This window comes from Rattus norvegicus, chromosome 5 (assembly GCF_021556685.1).
Source record: "Rattus norvegicus strain SHRSP/BbbUtx chromosome 5, alternate assembly SHRSP_T2T, whole genome shotgun sequence".
In the NCBI taxonomy this organism is placed as follows: domain Eukaryota; kingdom Metazoa; phylum Chordata; class Mammalia; order Rodentia; family Muridae; genus Rattus; species Rattus norvegicus.
Window position 1 is genome coordinate 169,065,605 of NC_141538.1, and position 19,438 is coordinate 169,085,042.

General features: G+C 53.7%; 1 protein-coding gene across 6 annotated transcripts in view; it reads left to right on the forward strand.

The window, feature by feature from the left end:
- The window catches only part of Nphp4 (nephrocystin 4), an 85,527-nt gene that overhangs the window by 13,321 nt on the left and 52,768 nt on the right, over nucleotides 1-19,438 (forward strand). For all 6 annotated transcript variants that reach the window (XM_087549511.1, XM_087549513.1, NM_001436895.1 and 3 more), the window contains 6 exon segments: nucleotides 6,106-6,278; nucleotides 7,640-7,704; nucleotides 8,615-8,770; nucleotides 13,124-13,260; nucleotides 16,383-16,564; nucleotides 17,232-17,358. In XM_087549511.1, coding sequence (XP_087405637.1) covers nucleotides 6,106-6,278; nucleotides 7,640-7,704; nucleotides 8,615-8,770; nucleotides 13,124-13,260; nucleotides 16,383-16,564; nucleotides 17,232-17,358 — 840 coding nt within the window.

Sequence of the window (19,438 nt, forward strand, 5' to 3'; positions counted from 1 at the left end):
GCTTGGGATCCTGCTTCTGGCAGGGCTGTGGAGGATGGCCTGTGAGAGGCCAGGGCTGATTGGATGAGAAGGAGCTGCTTCCTCTCTAGCAGGTGAAGTGACTGGGTGAGGCTAAGGAACCCTGGTTTCCTGACAGTTGGTACCACAGTCGATGGTGGAGGCGACCGTGGTGGTCTCGAGCTGCTATGCTGGCTCCCATTCCCCCATGGCTGCCTCGTCATAACCAGGTTGAGCCTGGCTGCGAATGTGGCGCTCTCTGACCTTGGCATCACCCAGCAGCATGGTTTTGTGTTCCTTGGCGTGGCTCGTCCTGAGGCCGTCCAGAATAACACGGGCAGTCGAGGGAGAGAATGGCCCCAGGGGTCAGAAAACTAAAGTCTTGGCAAAAATCTGTGTCATGGGAACTGAAGTGATCCGTGTCTGACATGATGTTATCCAGTGCTTGGAAAACGCTGCCCGGCCAGCGTGTCAGCGACAGCAGATGTCCACGTTGTAAATCTTGTCACGGCTCTGTGTGACCCCACGAGATGTGACCCCCCCCCCACGAGGACCCTCTCAGCACAGGCAGGGCGTGGCCTTGCGCCTTTGGCCCTGCAAAGCTTTGCCCTCTGTCTCTTGGCCATACTACAGCAGGCAGGGGATGGTGCTGCCCCCCTGCTGCCCTTGGCATTAGCCCTGGAGGCACGGATGGGCTGTTTTGATTTTCTCTTCCTCTCGTGTGCAGGGGCCCAGGGAAACCTTGTGTTGTGACAAGTTTCTGTGATGAATGGTGCTGGTGGCCACGATAACATGGCTCCTGTGGGGGAGGGCTTCCTCCTCCTCTGTGGAGAGCAGCAACCCTGAGTCCTCAGCTTTTAAAGGGGAGGAAGCAGGTGCAGGGAGAAAGGAGTCTCTCCCCTTGGCCACCAGGATGGCCAGCCCTCGCCCGTGAGGTGCTTGTGCATATCGGTGCTCTGGGCCAGCAACCTTCTCTGGAGCCAGCACAGAGGTACTTGGTCTCTAGAGTGCCTGTTACACTCCTCCTCTCCCCTCCCTCCTGTCCCCTCGCTTAGCTCTCTATTTAGAGATGAGTCGGAAGAGCCCTATTGTACACGTGTTCCCGTGCCCACTGGCAATCCTGACTCAGACCAGCAAGGTCTGTCAAGAAGCGGGGCCTCCAATCACCAATCCTGGGGGTGACAGAGGGGTGACCCCTATAGAATACCCAGTGGTTGTGTGAGAGAGACAGTTCTCAGGACTGATACTGCTTCTGTCCTTGGCTCAGGTGTGACATTGTATCACCCTGGGCTTCCGTTGTCCCAGAAACTCAGAGACACTTAGATTTCACTGCCCCCTGGTGGCCAGGCGCCGTCCTGAGCCCGGACACGCCTTTGCCCAGGAAACGGGAGGCTCCTCGGCTCAGGTTACCCATGCTGGTGGGAGCCACACCAGGTCAGCCAGCTCAGCCAGCTCAGCCAGGCTGCAGCCTTGATTTGTCTTCGGTTTAGGCTGTGTGTTGGGAGGGAAGGAAGAGAGTGTGGTCCTGAAATGGAAACTTTGTTGCCTCAGTGTGTGGCAGCCCGTGGTTCTGAAATGGAAACTACTGGTGAAGCTCTCTCAGCTTGCTGCTATGCTCCCTGCAGGCAGCAGAGGCCAGTGGTGACTCAGCCATGATGGCCTGGCAGCCGGCATCACCTCCGCTGCCTCCTGACACCAGCACAGACACAGAGATTGCGGTTTCGTTAAACGAAGGGAAGTTCCCTTTGCTCTGCGTGGTGCGTGTCTCCATGTGTTGCACGAGGTTGAAAAGCCCTGGCTTGGTACTTAGCAGCACGTGCCACCCTTGTGATTGCAGGCTGACTAGTTGCTCTGGACACACGCGAGTGGCTAAGATGCAGTTCATTTTCAGGGGTGACTTTCCTGGGATCCCCATCAGCAGTGGCCAGGGCAGATCTGCTGTGAGGTGGGGAGCTCCCAGCAGCAGGGGGCTGTACTTGGGGTGACTGTGGCTGTGTGGTCTCTGTGTGGGTAGTAGATTGACCAGGCAGGCTCTGATGCATTGGGCAGGCTCTGTATGTGACTGACTTGTGTGGTGAGGTGGTGGGGTGAGCTAGAGACGTCATCTGAGAACTGCAGTCAGCTCTACCCTCAGAAAAGACAGCCTTGGTAAACAGTGACTCTGCAGGTCTCTGGTCCTGGTCCCCTCCATTCTGCGCTCTGAGATCTTCCCCGGTGGTGAGGAATCACCTTTCACTTCTTTTTTTAATAATTCATTCAACCTCCAGAAAATACGTTTCAAAAAGAAATCCTGGCGGCTGCAGTAAAGCACAGGTTCCACATTGCTTCTAAGGTGGACATGGCTCTCCTCAGCATATTCTCTCGGCTCTCCGTAGGCAATCCCACCAAGAGTGGGGACTCTCTGCCCAGGTGCTGAGACAGTGGTGGGGTGACCCCCCTGCCCTTCACAGAGACATTTCCAGATCCGGTGCAGTGAGCATGGAGTCCTGACGACTCTCACTCCTCAGAGTAACAGGAGCCGTTCCGCCAGAGTCACCGTGCATGAAAGGGTGCTGCCCCGAGAGCCCTAAGGCAGCTAGTGAGGGACAGCACACACAGTTCTGAGAGAGCTGTTCCCACAGAGGGCGACCACTGCTCAGCTGCTGATGTATACCTGCCGGAGGAGGGCTGTGATCCCCCCAGGTCGGAAGCACCCACTCCTAGGATGAGCCTAAAGTGGGGCCTGACAGAAGCAGTGTCACTTGTTGCCAAGGCTGGGTTTTCCCTTTATGGGAGCAAACCCCAGTCGCTGGGGAACCCGGGTGGGGTGGGGGTGCCTTGCTTTGGGCTGCTGGGGTTCAGTCACCTGCTGTTGTAAGTTAGCCAAAGAATTGCTGTCCAGTTGAAGCGAGAGCCGGCTTTGGGCCTAAGTGCCGGGTACGTTGTGCCAAAGCCTGAGTTTCAGGACAGTCGCTCAGCTGTGTGACCTGGAAGTCATCCACACACTGTGCAGGGATGTGCGTGTTGAGGGTGAGCCACGCGGTTTCCAGCAGGTGCCCAGGAAGCAGGAGGCTGGAGGCATTCACTGGGTGGGTGACATGTGAGCGCCCACTGCACCCCAGGCTGCATGGGAGCGGAACACAGACAGATAAAGTCCTGTGCAGTCTTCCAGCCAGGGTTCAAGTTCCCATCATTCCCCAAGGCCTCAGAACCACTCACATTGTGGGCTGGGCGGTTCTCTAGTGAGACGGTGTGGGCCCGGCCATACCCTGTTATACCTTCCTGGTGTCCAGCTTTGAAACGGAGCCTTGGGAATGTCTTAGGGGAGAGTGGGGTTCATAGAGTTGGCCCAGCATTGGTGGTCAGCGTTGATGGCCATTGGCCAGAAAACCCGAACCCAGGCTGAGTCCCATGGAAGCTTCAGGAGTGGTTTGTGGATTGCTTTCCTCAAGGTCTTGCATTAAAGGCTTGTTGTTGTGAGGGTATGGGGTGTGCCTGTGTGTGTGTGTGTGTGTGTGTGTGTGTGTGTCTCCAGGCAGGGGTGGGTGGGGGCTGTCCTGTCCTGCTCCATTTCTATCCCCATTTCTTTTCTGGTACTTGCTGCTCTTCGGACTAGACTGGCCAGTCAGCAAGTTCTGTCTCCACTGTCTCCTGCGCCAGGCCAAGCCTTTGGCTACATGTGTGTCCCACCACCCCCTGCTTTTAACCTACACGCTTCGGATTGGAACCCAGGTTTTCATGTGCACAGCAGGCATCCCTAAGCGCCCAGTCACACCCTCGACCCCAGCCACCTCCCCAGCTGCCAACGGCGTATTCTGAACTCCCGTGCGCATGACGCTGGTTTACTAATTCTCAGCCCTCGACTGGTCAGGTTGGCTTGGCTGTCAGTAGGGGATGCCAAGCTGCCAAGCACAGTTTCTTCTTAGAGACACACTGTCAGGGCTGTTTTCAATTCTGCCATTGCCGGCAGGAGATGAAAACCTGGCCCCTAGGCGAGTGGTGTCTGCTTTTGAAGATGAAAGCACGGGCAGGAACACAGATGATTTATTAATCTGTTTACTCCGTGAGGGAGGAGCCTTGGCCAGTGCCAGAGAGAGAGAGAGAGAGGGAGAGAGAGAGAGAGAGAGAGCGCTGTAGCCCAGCAGGGGTGAGAGCCGGCTCTTCTGTTGCCTGTGGCTTTCTTCACAGGGGAACTGATGGGTTCGATGCAGACTTTAATCATGCCCTCTTAGATGACACGCAGAGTTTTCTTCTCAGAATATATGGTGTTGTGTTAATCGAATCGCCCTGGTTTGGAGGCCTGTTTCCGGGTGCCACTCAGCCACGTGCTGTCTGGGATTTCTGCCGGAGCCTTTTGCAAGCTAGAAAGCTGGGGCGGGCAGGGCCGCCCCTAGGCCCAGGTGATCTAGAACAGAGCAGAGCCTGTGTTTCTGTGTCCAGCTCTGGGAGACCGTCGCTTCCTCCGTTCCTCACCGCTCTTCGTTTTTTTGAGCAGTGCAAGTGTTTTTTCATGACCATCTAATCCGACCTTTATAAAGCTCTTGAGCCTTGAACTTGTGGAAGGCTGATATGTCCCCCAGACTCCTTATGACTTTAGCATGGTTTCCGCACTGGAAGGACAATAAATGGTGTTTGGAGAAGAACACGCATAGGTTCTTATCAGCCAGGAACGAGGCTGATGTGCCTGAACTCGATTGTCCTTCAGTGTGTTCTGGGTGGAGGCTGGCTCTCTGACAAGAGACGAGAGACGCTGGGACTGGCAAGGTGGGGACCTCTGGTTTTTGTTTTCTTTTTTTTTCCCCAAGGCAGCTGTCTTGGTGGCAATGACAGGAGGGCCTGAGCGCTGTGATATGCGTGTCCTGGGTCTCTGCGTGTCCCCACCGGCCCCAGTGCTCAGGAGGGGTAGTTTCAAGGTGACCTCCAAGCTCGGGAGTTCCACCTGCTAGTCTGAGAATTTAAATGTTTGTGTTACCGCTGAAAGAGGAGGAGGGCAGTGTTCAAAGACTGAGCACGGGCAGGGGAAACTCACAGGTGAGGCTCTGACAGGCTAACGGCCCAGCAGGGCTCCGGGAACAGCTCAAGTCCAGGAACCTTAAGCATAACTCTGCCTCAGCCCAGCCACCTGTCAGCTCCAAGCAGTCATTATTTCATCATTTTGCAATAAAAGATAATAGAATAACAATTTATAGTTCGTGGCTGATGTTTTAATGCACCCCTCCGTTATCCTCACCGACAGTCTGTGATTACTGTGACTCTTTTCTGGGCGACACCGTGGTAATGACTCCTTAATAGGAGCGTTAGCCGGAATTTCAATCACAGCCCACTGGCCGGCCTCTGCCCTGTCTGCACTGCCTGCAGGGGGCATCTCTGTGCCCTGCTGGGGTCTAGACAGCAGACACAAAAGGCGTGTCGGTGTACGGAAGCCAGTCCTGCGCTACTCCTCAGGGTGGGGACATGAGGCCCTGTGGTCGGCAAGTCCAACCCTTAGCTCCTTCTCTGTCTCTTGTAGTTATGATGTGGTCAATTAGAACTGGAGACAAGTGTTTTGAACCAGGGGAGGAAGCGTGTGTGTGTGTGTGTGTGTGTGTGTGTGTGTGTGTGTGTGTGTGTGTGTGTGTGGTGTGCATATGTGTGGGTATGTTTGTATGTGTGTGCACATATCTGTGTGGATGTATACACACCTGTTTGAGTGCATTTGACAGCTTTAAGTTGATACTAAGAATATTGACTTAGTCAATTAACTTGAAACAAGCATGTTGAGCAGAACTAGGAACGGATGATGGCCCTTCCACCCTACTGACTGAGACAGACGTCCTCAATCAAACCCAGAGCTCACCGACATGGTAGTGTTTCTAGCCAGGTTGCTCCGAGGATGCTTTCCAGAGCTGGAATTACAAGTGGGCTGTCATGCCCATCTGGTGTTTGCATGGGTTTCTGAGGCATGAAGTCCAGATCCTAAGCTTGCACCCCAGCCTGTGACGGGTTTGTCATGGTGGTATGCTCTCGTCCCTCACAAGGGCTCTGGGTGGGGCCCAGTGCTCCTGGTGTGTCCATGACAGGCTCTGGGGAGGAGGGCACCTCTGTGCCCCTGACTCTCACTGCTTCAGTGGCCTCTGCTCTCTCTTACAGCCCTTGTACTTCCACACAACCTTGAGCCACCCCAGCATCGTGGCTGTAATAGAAGTGGTCGCTGAAGGCAGGAAGAGGGACGGTGCCCTGCAGGTGCTGTCCTGTGGGTTTGGAATTCTTCGAATTTTTGGCAATAAGCCGGAATCTCCCACCTCTGCAGGCCAGGACAAACGGTACCTTCCAAATTTTCTCCTCCTCCTCCTCTTCTTCCTGCTCTTCTTCTTCTCTCTCTTTTCAAAGATTTAATTATTTTTATTTTATGCATATGGGTCTTTTGTGTGTATATCTTGTGCTAATTCTATGTTAGCCAAAGAGTTGTCCGTTTCTGTGGAGGGAGAACCAGCTTTGGGTCTGAGTGTCAGGTTTGATGCGCCATGCACACAGGCCAAGGACCTGACCCATTGCCTGTTTTGTGTGGGATTTTAGGCAGACTACCTGCACATCTGTGCAGGTGCCACACAGCTTGTGTGACATCATCTGTGCAGGTGTGACACAGCTGTGTGATATCATCTGTGCAGGTACCGCAGGTGTGATACACCTGTGTGACACCATCTGTGCAGGTGCCACCATTGGGGCAGGTGCCACACACCTGTGTGACATCATCTGTGCAGGTGTGATACACCTGTGTGACATCATCTGTGCAGGTGTGACACACCTGTGTAACACTGAGCCAGCTGTGTAGTGTTGACCGTGTGGCACTCATTATTCAGTGGGCGAAAGCTGAGTGCCTGCTACACGCCAGGCTGTTTAGATACTGGCCGCACAGAGATGGATAAGCTCCAGGTAAGCCTCCAGCCAGGGTTCTAGTTCACACTGCATCTCTAGATCCCAGCTTCTCAGCATTGGGACCACTCATGTTCAGTCCACTCTTTGCTGTGGGACCGTCCCGTGGACTGTGGGACCGTTGGTAGCTCCCAGGCCTCCATTAGCACATGCCAGGAGCACCCTGTCCAGTGTCTTAACTAGATCTCTCCATGGCAGACATGTGCATGGGAATGCCGTCCTTGGGTGAGGACCCTGCCTCATATGCGCCTGGATAGCGTCTTCCTGGCACTTCTCAGTCCCTTTCTGCTGCTTTCCAGCTTTAAACAATTAGTTTTATTATTCTCTCTCTGTCTCTCTGTCTCTCTCTGTGTGCACACGTGTGCGTGCCTGCCACATGTGTATAAGTGCCCTTGGAGACCAGAAGGGGGTGTCAGATCCCTTGGAACTGGAGTTAAGGTGGTCGTGAGCCTCCCGCCGTGGGTGCTGGCGCTGAACCCAGCGTCCCTGGAAGAGCAGTGCATGTCGTTAGCTGCCGAGCACATTTTCTGTCTCTTGCTCTTTGGGCTTCAGGTCTTTGGGTCGTGCTTGTCAGATGTGAAGAGCTGCCCTCAGCCACCTCTGTTTCTGCAGCAGATGTGACTGTTACGTTTAGAGGATGTGGGAGGTGGGGTCCCAGGAGCTGTCCTGGGAGGTGGGTGGGGTCCCGGTGAGTGACTTGGTGTTCATGAAATGTGGTCATTTGACAACGTTTCCGGGTTCTGTCTTTCAGGTTGAGGCTGTATCATGGTACCCCCAGAGCCCTTCTGCACCCACTTCTCCAGGATCCCATAGAACGTAAGAGAGTGGTCTGGTCTGGTCTGGTCTGTTCTGTTCTGAGGGCTTCCCATCCTGCCCTCTCTGGTTGTCTCTTTCAGTCTGAACCCTTCTAGCCCAGCATGTTCTGCAGTAATTCTGGGTACCCGTGGGGCAGGTTTGGCTTTGGTTCTGTAGTGGACAGAGGGGGAACCTGCCTGTCTCTGGCGTGTTTCTGCACATCCATGTGCTCACTCCCATGCACGCATGTACACAATGCATTTCCTCACACATATCCACACACATGTACACTCCCATGCATGCAGGTACACACGCAAACCCTCCCCCTTCACATGCATCTATACATACATGTATGTACACACATATGCATGTGCACACAGTACAAACAAAGCCAAAGCCAAGAAACAAGATTCTGTTGTTTCAATTTCAACAGAGAGAGGGGCGTGTGGCTCAGTCCTTTTTTTTTTTTTTTTTAAAGATTTATTTATTTATTTTATTTATATGAGTACACTGTCTCTGTCTTCAGACACACCAGAAGAAGGCATCAGATCCCATTACAGATGGTTGTGAGCCACCATGTGGTTGCTGGGAATTGAACTCAGGACCTCTGGAAGGGCAGTCAGTGCTCTTAACCACTGAGCCATTTTTCCAGCCCCGACTCAGTCCTTTTTGCCTTTGTTTGCTCTTAATTTTTTGAGACAAGGCTTGCTGTATGTGGCTGGGTCTAGCCCGGAACACGCATTCCTCTTGCATGTGATTCTCCGGTGCTAAGAATACAGGTGCGTGCCACATGCCTAACGTCATGTGTATTCTCCACTCCTTAGGGAAACAAGCCGTGCACTTGTGATGTTTTTTCTTGAATTTCCGGGTTTTGACTCTTTGACTGGAAACACCGTTGGTCTTAGTTCATGTCTGGCACTTCCTCCCCTAGAGAACAGGTACATGACAATGATGGAAAACTGTAGCCTGCAGTATACCCTGAAGCCACACCCGCCCCTGGAGCCCGCCTTCCACCTGCTCCCCGAGAACTTCCTGATCTCCGGTCTCCAGCAGATCCCTGGCCTCCTCCCACCTCATGGAGACACGGGTAAGCTGCCCTTGGATCTCACCACTATGGGTTTGAGTTAGCTCAGACTCAGATTTCAGAGAACCTGGGCTTATTCTGATGAGTGAAGTTGGCTGGGCTGCCCACAAGTCCCTTAGCAGTGTGGCCTGGTGTGTGGGGAAGGTACATCCGTCACTCAGCCCCATCCTGAAGAGCCTCCAGCCTGCGCAAGGCCTTTCCCCGGGGAAGTGCTATAACACCCACACTTCCTGTCTCCAAGACTGTGCCTGGAAAGCCACCGTCACCACGTCTCACCCCTCCTTGGCTGTGGTACCAGTAACATTGTCAGTATTGCTTCTTGGTTATACTGAAATACATATAACATGGCTGACCACTGTAAGCATTCTAAGTGGGTTGCCTGGGTGCATTAAACATCTTTATATTGTAAAGATGTGAGATTATGCCAACAATCCTTATTCAGTAAATTCAGGAAAGACCACACACCCTCTCTTCGACCCTTGACCCTGTCACTGCCAGGGACTTTGTGACCCTGGGACTCTGGTCTCTGTATTGTGGAATCTCTTCAGTGCAGGGGTGAAGGGGTGAAGACTCAGTTTCCCTCCTTCCAGCCTTGGCCCCTTGAAGGCTAGGGGACAGCTTGGCAGTAAGGCCAAGTGTGACACTCAGGCACTTTGCTCCAGAGCCTACAGTGTCATAGATAAGGCCCAGAGATGGCTGCTGCTCAGAGGTTCCCAAGCCTGCCAGCCTCCTTAGTCCTCCAGGATCTATTCTAGAAGGTTCTACCCTCTGCCATGGTGGCTTCGTGCATGGAATCATCTTCCTTGCCTCTGCACCGAGCAGGGTCATGGCTAAGGTCAGGGCGCCTGGGCCCTTGGTGGGGTTGGCCATGGACCATACTTCCTGTCCAGCCCAGGCCCTTCCGGGAGTACTGGGCTCTGCCACCATCCCAGCTCCCTGGCAACTCTGCCGCCTCTCCTATGTTGTTGCCAGGAAAGTTTGGGTGCGTTGTCAGGTAAAGGCCAATTCCTTCACAGGAACTGGTCGTCACCCGCCATTGCTTGATTGTGTTGTTTAGACAGCATGTACTGAGGTCATGGTGTAGACTTGTTCTTAGGACCGGCTGCAGCCATAGCAAGTGTGGGTCTGTCTTCTGTCACGCCCACGAGTCACAAGGCTGTTGACCTGCTCAGCCCCGAGAGGGTTCCTTATTGGGCTCCCTGCTCTCATGCTCCCTTCTGCATCGCTGGTTCAGTAAAACGACCTTCCAGCCCTCAGCCCAACTCACGAATTTCCCCAGCACTCCTGGTGTGCGCTGAAGGGAAAGTTCCCAGGCAGCGGGAGCAGGAGACACCTGGCTTCTTACTCAGGACTTGGTCAAGACCACCGGCTGTTGGCGATGGCACCTGTTGATACAGTGGCCTCTGGCAAGCCACCAGAAATGTAGGATCCCCGTAACCTCCTTTGCCAAATGACAGGAGTCCTCTGGGACGTACTGTCTTAGAGACGTAGGGCTGGAATCTTTGTCACGTGTGTGCATACCTGTGTCCTTCCCAGGAGCAGGCAGGCGTGTGCTGTTCATCCACAGCGGCTCCGTGGAGAGGCCAGCACAGGAGGACATTGTGTGGGATCTGGGTCTTCCCATTGCTATGCGTATGTGTGGGAGCTGCTTGCTTCTTGCACAGCTACAGAGGCAGAACTCCTGAGAGCAGGAGGAGCTGGTCCAGGGCCCCAGGCAGAGTCCATTCCAAGCTCAGTTCCGAGCCCTCCCTCATTTCAGTAACCCTGTTAAGTTCCTCCTCAGGTAGGGAGTTTGGCTGGGGCTGGCTTGCTCTGGTGACTGGCCTTTGGGTGGTCTTGACCAGTGATGTGAGAGGCTCCTGTAGAGGCTGTAGCATCTCTGCTCAGCCCCTCACTGGGCTCTGTCAATGTTAAGCTCAGCAGCTGGGCCTCTGTTTTCTGCAGCTGACCTCCCCCCCATTCCCCGCACCCCTCCCCTACTCTCTGCCTGCCTGTGATGCTGGGCTCTACGAGGTGGCCTCCACTCCGACCCTCTCTTTCCCTGTCCCCGTTCTGTCTCCCTTGCAGCCTGCCTGAGCTTGGCTTCTCCTTTTGCTGCGGATCCTGGCTCAGTCTGCTACTCTCCACTGTAGCTCTCTTGTTTGCACCGAGGCACTCGAAAGGCCAGGCAGGCTGCTTGTCTTTCGTTATTGTCCCATGGGATAGAGCCAACCCACCGTCTGCCAGTGGCAGGGAAAGCCTTATGAGGGTGAGGAGCAGCTCAGAGTTCCCCTTCCTGTTGTGTGTGAGGAGGATGCTCAGAGCTCCCCTTACCATTGGGTATAAGCAGGTAATACAGTGTCACGTCATCACCCTTAGCTGGGTGGTGGCAGAGGTGCAGGAACACCTTTTCTGTCCAGTGGAAAGGGACAGTAAACGATAGGTGTTGGGCATGGCCAGTCCTTCTGAAATGTCCAGTGGACTCTGTTGCCCAGGGCTCCTCAGGAAATGCGGTATGAAGGGGGCTCTTGAGTGCCCTGACACCCAGGAATCTGGTGGCTGACTATTTTTGGGATCCGCGTCTGAGAGGCGCACTGCTCGCCAGCCTATACCGAGCAGGGTGCCTTCCTGGCAGGGGTGCTGAGGTTGCTCTGAGCCCGATTCCCTGCCTGTGCCCCTGTGAACACAATTATTTGTATGACACAGTAGCTGCTTAACAGGGAGCAGAGAATAGGCAGTCTACAGACAGAGAGAGAGACAGAGAGAGAGACAGAGAGAGAGAGAGAGAGAGAGAGAGAGAGAGAGAGAGAGAGCTGTTACATCTCTCCTGTTCCTCATTTCCCGTTCCAGCTTCCTTCCTTTGCCTGCTCCCCCATTTCCCATTCCAGCTCCCTTCCTTTGCTCACTCCCCCATGTTATCATCTGGCCCCACTTTGCTTGAAGTGACCTGGGTGCCCCAGGGACCTCCATGCCCACCACAGGGGCACCTCAGTTCCAAGGAACTTTATAAGGAGCAGCCACACAGCAACCTTTTCATCTCTGTTGTCAGGGCAGCAGGATCCTAGGGCTAGGGTACCACCTCCCCGCTCAGTTCACCCATCGAGTGTACCAATTTGCCCCCTGCCCTCTGGCTACCATACAGGGAGGTCCCTAGGTCAGGATGGCATCACCAGACATTGCTGGGATACAGCTTAGCTGTAGAGTGTTCACGCGCACAGACAGGCACTGTGTTAGATCCCCGTGAAAACATGCAAACAAACACATGGGCAGATACATGCACATACATGTTTACACAGGCAACATACCCATGTGCGCATACGCACGGTACCACATCTTTATCTTCTCATCATATAGTTCCTCATCAGGCACACGCGTGTTGCTGTGAAGCAGCATGCTCTGTGTTGCTGTGAAGCAGCATGCCCTGTCTCCGACGTTTTCTGTGAAGCCGAGAAGGAAGCTTGCTCCAGCAGGAGGCCACAGAGCTCTTCTGTTGGCTTCATCAGCACCAAGGGTTCCCTTAGCTCTTCTCACCTCTCTCCTCCATCTGTTCCTCCTGCTTTTCTTCCTCCTCTCTCTTCCTTCTCTCTGTTCCTTCCAACAGGAGGAAGTCTAGGCTGACCTTAGCCTCCTGCCTCATTCTTCTGTACAGGGTGTTCCACCACGACCAGTCAACTGTCCTTTTATCTCTGGAATTGGCTTCTACAACCCCCAAGACCTTATCTAAATGTCTAAGTAATAACAGAAAGTGTAGGAAGAGGCAGAGACAGGAGCAGACTGGGGGGGGGGGGTAGCGGTAAATCACAGGTTCCATGGGGTTATGGGAAATGGTTGGCTTTTTCTGGGGAACCAAGTAAGACCTTCCTAACATACCCAGGTCCTGCCCTCAGCGAGGACACTGAGCCCTGTCCTAGGGCCATCCTCTCCCTCTCTGTCTCCATGAAGCATCCAGGGGCTTCTGGGTCAGGGCAGAGGATTTTCTTAATATACCGGTCAGCATGATTCTTCTGGTGTCTACAACATGAACCTCACATTCCAGCATGCCTCACTTGGGTCAGGGTAAGTCAGTAGTGTGAGAAACAAAACAGCTGGCTGTGGCCCTGCAGGAAATGCAAGGAGTAGAACAGCTGTAGTGGAAGCTAGAGCAGGGCAGGACAGACAGAGCACGGTGGGACAGCTGGAGGAGGGTGGCCCTTTCTGCCTGGCAGATGCTGGATCAGTTTAGAAGTTCAGCCTGCAGAGGTTCTGCTGTGCTGTATGAGCAACTCCCTTGCCTGCAAGTCCTGACCACCCACCGTACCTGAGACTGGTGGTATCAGGGCCTGTGGCCTCTGCTTGCCCATCTTAGGGCAACACGAATGAACCCTCTTCCCATTCCAGGTGATGCCCTGAGGAAGCCTCGCTTCCAGAAGCCCACCACATTGCACCTAGATGACCTCTTCTTCACCCTGTACCCCTCCCTGGAGAAGTTTGAGGAGGAACTTGTGCAGCTGCTCATCAGCGACCACTTCCGGGAGGTATCTCATGTCTTGCCCTGTTGTACTTTAACCTGAATAGGGGAGGTGCGGCTGGCAGCAGGCTGGGATAGTCAGCATCTGGTGTTACCAGGTGTGGCAGTACGTTCTGGGAGATGTGGTTCTACTTTTACCCTTTTAAAAATGCTGACAAGGGCATTTCTTTCTCTTTATCTGGATTGCCATCTAAAGTGTGTCTAGGGGACCATTTTCCCCAGGCCACGCCCTGAGCAGGAGGCCCTCCAGTCTGTAAAAGGTGCTGACAACCTGCAACATTGCTGCTAATTTGCAGACTGTGAAATAGTTTTCATTTAAAAGTAAATTACCTCACCAAATGAGGGAAACATAAAATACTTTGTAGCTACCAAGACTGGAGGTGGTCCCTCATTAAGACTTCTGTTAGCCATGAGCTCTCATGAGATACTCTGAGCTCTGCCTGTGTAGACGTGGCCCTGTAAACTCATCCCCAACCCTCTGTCTCTGTCGGAGGTATGTTACTAATCCTGTCTGTTGCTTCTGGAAACGGGTTTATTCAGGTGCTTGTGTGAAGGGTTTGGGGGATCACCTCGGTGGGAGCATTGAAGTGGCCATCATGAGGGCAGAGCACAGAGTTCACATGTTGGCTACACTCAGGGTCGAGGCTCAGCTGCACACAGGATACTCTGTGGTTCTTCTCTAGTCCTATCACGTTGTTGACCTGTCTGCTTCGTCCTCTGGGTCCTGCTGCTCTGACATCGAGTCCCTTCAGATGATCTGTGCAGCTCATTAGAGCCTTGGAAATACCTTTGCAGTTGGGAGACTCCTGTTTGCCCTCTTCTCTGAGTCACTGACCTAGCTGTCCCACATCTGGTCAGAGCACAGCCTGCCAAGTCCAGCAGCATGAAACTGTTGTGCACCCAATTGGTTCTGCCTGGGCCCAAGTGGCCTCTTCTTGCTTTTTCTGGCTGGCAGCTACATGGAAACCCGCTTCTGCTGGGAGAATGGCTGTCCCTGTCCATTCTCTGAGCATAAGAGTGGGTTACTAGCATTTGACTGTGGGCAGACCTCTTCTTGTCCCTTCTAAGGATCTTGAAACAGATCCTAAGCAAACCTGCAGAAGGGTGCAGGGCACACACTTGTGTGTGTTGGGGGCAGAGCACACCTGTGTGTGCTGGGGGTGGGCACACCTGTGTGTGTTGGGGGGGTGGGCCACAGAAAGACCTCTTTCTGCTGTGTTTCTCTTGTCCAGGCCCCAGGACCTGAGGTCCAAGTCCTCATCACATTTGTTTCCGATTCTAGTCTGTTGCTCTCAGATGAACATCCTAACTTGTTGGTTTCCTGGCCTTGACCTTTACTTCCGTGAAACACTCTTCTTTCCTCTGCTGGTCTCTCTTTCCCATGGCTCTGTGGTGCCATTCATCCACAGTTGGTTCCTTTACTCGCTCTACTGTGTTGTGTCCCTGTGCACGAGGGCATCGTGATGTGTCCATCTGTCCTGATGGATACACAAACCTTTGTTAACCTGCTGGGAACATTTTTGTTTGAGTCTGGGCACTTAACACAGTGGGGTCTTGAGTGGGAAGAAGGCCAGTATGTGACTGGCATGTTCCTCAGGGGTAAGCTTGCAGTGACTCTCAGTTTGTAGCCTTTGTGCTGCATGCAAAGTCCCCTGCTGTAGTGACTGTGGACAGCCACAGGCTTAATACACACAGAAGCTTAAAGACTTCGATTCCCAAGGGGCAGATGCCTCTGAGCACAAGGCTTGTGGAGCCCAGCTAATATGGCTGTGGCCAGCCCAGGTCAAAGCTCGTAGGTCATCTATCATGGAGGTTACTAAGTGTGGATGCCAGGGTGGAAGTGGTGTTGGGTGGAGCCTGCTTGCTCTGCCCCAAGAATTCCAGAGGCCGGGCCTGGTCTTGGCACTAGGTGTGGAAGGCTATGGCACCTTCCATGGTTGGTGGCCGTGGGTGATTTTGTGGTTTTGTTTTTCTTTCTCATAGATATGGTGGGATAATCCTCTAAGGAGGTATTGTTTGCTGTGCTCTCTTAGGGATCCTGGGGGGAGGAAATCGTCATTTACTCTGTGGTCCAAGTGGTCTTTCAGAGGCATGCATCTAGTTCATAGACCTCTGAGGGCTCTAGCTTTTCATGAGACCGAGGCCCACGTGCATCACTTATGGGTCACCCACCGCCACTCCCCACCCTCAGTCCAAGCTGCCTCCTTGGGCTCCTGGTCCCACCCCGGGCCTCTGCACATGCGTCCACGTCCTGGGCTTCCTTCTGGAAGATCTTTGCCTGGCCTTTCTCAGGATCAGGCCTCTCCAGAAATCACAGCTTCACTTTCTCTCACGTGCACCTCCTGGAGTTTGGGCTTGACATGGTTTTGCAGACACAGTGGAGGAACACTACTGCCTTGGTATCCATCCTTCCCAGATAGCGGCTCACATATTTATTTTATTTTTGTTAACCTGAGACTAATGGGCTCAACCTTGGCTTATTCAGCTCAATTAACGGGCAGTGAAGAGCGAGAAAGTTAACGAGCAACAGGTAGAGACAGTGTAACATCCTAAACACAGAGCCGGTATGGGGGGGACACCCTGCCATTTGTTAGGGTGTGCGTGCAAGCATGGAGGTCTGTGGTGTTCAACTGTGGCTTTGGGGCGAACTCCATTTCTGTCAGCTTATGACTTGTTGCCTAAGCCTTCATCCTCTTCCCACTTACTTCCCTCCAACGGACACAGTGAGATCTGGATGTGTCCTGCCTGCGGGTGCCTCTCCATCACGTGACACCAGCCTCACAGTGATGCCTGCCTTGGGGGAGTGACTCGACTCAGAAGGATCTGCGGTCTCTGAGATATGGGAACCGTCAACTAAGCTGTCTGTGTTTCCGTGTACATTGTATGGTGAAGGTCATGCTTCCAGGGGAATAATCTGACTGAGCAGGCGTCCCCATGGCCAGTGGGCATCATCATGTCCTGCCTCTGCCCTTTGGGTGGGTTCATTTACACTCAGTGTCACTCCAGTGGGAGCTCCAAAGACTCCACCTTGGCCTCCACTGTTGTTGGTTTGCCTGCTCACCCAGTCTTCTCTGGCCAATCCCTTCCCAGCTGTACAGGACTCATCCCTCCACCCTGTGTCTCTTGTAGGGGGTTGGCCTGCTAGATAGCGGCACCCTAGAGGTCTTGGAGCGGCGCCTGCATGTCTGTGTCCACAACGGTCTGGGCTTCGTGCACAGGCCACAGGTGGTTGTGCTTGTACCTGAGATGGACATGACCTTGACGCGCTCGGCCAGCTTCAGCAGGAGAATCACTGCCTCTTCTAAGAGCAGGTACGTCCCCATGCCCAGGCCAAGTCCCTCCCTGCACCCCAAGGGGACAAAAGGTTGAGGAAGCTATAAGGGGCTGTGGGAAATGAGGGTGTTAAGCATGTGGGATGGGCTTGCCCCGTGGTGTGCTTCTCTGTCACCTTACTTCCTTCAGTCACACCTGGCAGGCAAAAGCCTCAGGGATGGACACTTAGAAGAAAGCCCCTGTTTTTGCTATGACAACCTCTGAGCTAGTGCTGCAGAAGCTTCTGGCTGGGCGTCAGAAGAGCCCCTTGCACACCACCTGGATGGGCCCTGGGATTCCTTTCCAAAGGCTTAAGTCCCGCACTGTGTCACGTCCCACGTGTCTGGGACCCATGGAGACATCACTGTGGGGTGTCACACCCCATCTGTCAGTGGTGTGCAGAGTTCAGCTAGCATGCTAGAACTAAGTGTTGGGGGGAACCCTCCCCCGCCCCTGTGGACACTGTGAGTGCTTCACCGACTTCCTTGCAGGCTTCCCCTGGAAGTCCAGAGATGTTGCTTGTGGCTTTTGCTGGGCTGAGCAGTGTGGACCTACCGTGTCCTGAGGTCCCTGGGGCTCCTCTTTACCGCCACTCACTGTGGGGAGGTGGACACAGGTGGACTAGCAGCCATGTTACAACACCTCCTGGTTTGTGTTTCCGATCAGCTCTGGAAATCAGGCTCTGGTTTTGAGAAGCCACCTGAGACTCCCGGAGATGGTCAATCACCCATCATTTGCCATCGTCTTCCAGCTGGAGTACGTGTTCAACAGCCCCTCAGGAGCGGACGGCAGTGTGAGTGTCCCGTGCCCACTGTCTTCCACAGCTGGGTCTGCGCTGTGGAGAGACCTGGCAGGCACCAGCGTCTCTTCTCATTAAAAGCCCTGGTAACAAGCGTGGCTCACAGTGCTAGCAAACAGCCTCGTTCTGATCTTCCTGGGGATGGGCTATCCTGCGGGCCAGACAGGACACAGCCCAGTGAGCTTCATGCATCACGACAGCTTTAATTCATAATTATCGAACCGGTAATTATTGTGAAAAACGAGGCTGTTAGACTACATTTTCCCTCTGCCATTAAGTGTAGCGAAGCTCGAGTCCGCACGAGTGATGAACGGGTTTTTATAGTGAACTTCCCACGCATCTACATCATAATTAAGAGTAAGAATTTGTAGGTTTGGTTGAGAGAGATGCAAGGGGCAGACGGCTTACCTGTGGATGCAGATTCCCTGGGTAGCACAGGTCACGCTGATCTCAAGATTCAGTTTCTATTTGGAAAAGAGTGGATCATTTTAACAGCCAGTGCAGTGGAAGGCCAGCGGACATGGCGGCGGTGACCTTCATTGGGGGTAGTTTTCTGAATCTGAAGGAGGGCGGTAAGCCTGAGCAGGGAAGGGGTTGGAGCTTGTATTCCCAAAAGCCATACAAAAGTACAGGCAGGCATGGTGACACTGGTGACCCCAATACTTAGGAAGCAGAGACAGGGGACAAGCTCCTGTCCTGATACTTGCTCAGCAAACACTTCCTGTCCCGAGCCATCCACCTACCCTCTGACACCGAGGAGGGTGCACAGAAGTGTGATATAACCCCGTCCCATCGACCACTTGTCCAGGCCGTCCTCCCCATCTGTCCTGTCTCCCACATTACTTGAGAGAACACGCAATCCTTTCAGCATTTCTGTAAATGCCTGGGCTCAGCTCCTCGCCGTGGGTACCAGTGCTGCATGGAATGGTCAGCCTGGATGGACACTTCTCAGTTCTCTCCTGTGTTGGCTGCAAGCCCCGCCTTGCTTGCTCTAGCAATAGAATTCCCACACAGTGTCCTCCCTAGAGCCCCCAATAGCGCCCCCTCCTGCCGGCTCGGCACGTGCTCCAGAGGAGGAGCTGAGAGCCGCATTCCCCTCTTATGAACAGCGTGTCTTCAGACGGCCCCATCGGACAGGAGGGAGACCATCTGGGTCAGGGAGGTCACCGGCTCTGAGCCTAATCCATTTCATTCCCAGCCACCTGGGTCTCTGTGCAGGCTTTGAACTTGAGAGCGCTCGTTCAGTATGAACAACAGACTGGGAAGTGCACCCCTTGCCAAATGTCTCGCTCTTCAGTCAAGGCGACCAAAGCCTTTGTCTTGGGTTGGACTGGGTTGTGAGTTGCCCATGAGGTTGTGCCCAGGGTGACCGCTTCCTTGGCAGGATTCTGGTGACACTGTACCTTGTCAAGTCTCTGCAAAGCTCTTAGGTGTGCAGCCATGGTCCCCAGAATGTTTATCAACTGAGTGAGTGATGACACCCCCCACCCCCGCCCCAAAGCATGGAAACTCAGCGAGGGCTCAACTGCAGACTTTGCACGCAGCCTCCTGTTATGCGTTCATGTCACCGTCATGGTAACTGCCTTCCATTGGCATGAAAACATTGCTTGGAGGGTGTCATGTGACAGCATTACCCCTCCCCAGATTGCTAAGAAGTTGTTCTAACTTGTTATCTATGTATTTATCAACGTTCTTCGAACAAAACAAGTTGGTTTTACAGAGACATGAGCACTCACCATGTGTGGCGCTGGTCTTAGGCAGTGCTGTGTGTCCCGTGTCCCTCCCTAGCCGCTCCCCCTGCCCCCGGGGTGTGTGTGATCGCTGTAGCACTGGTGTTGTGGGCTTTGCATTAGTTACTCTTGCCTGATAACAGGGTTGGAACACTAGGATTAAAGGTGTGCTCACCCATGCCCGGCTGCAAGGGCTGACTTTTGACTCCTGCTTTGCAGGTAGCCGGGAAGGCACAGTGATGGCCATGACTTGCAGGGTGTGGCTTTGGGGGGGGGGGACTGCTTGCTCCTGCCAATTGACCAGGAGGCAGAAGGATAGATACACACCCACCTGCCTCTCTCCT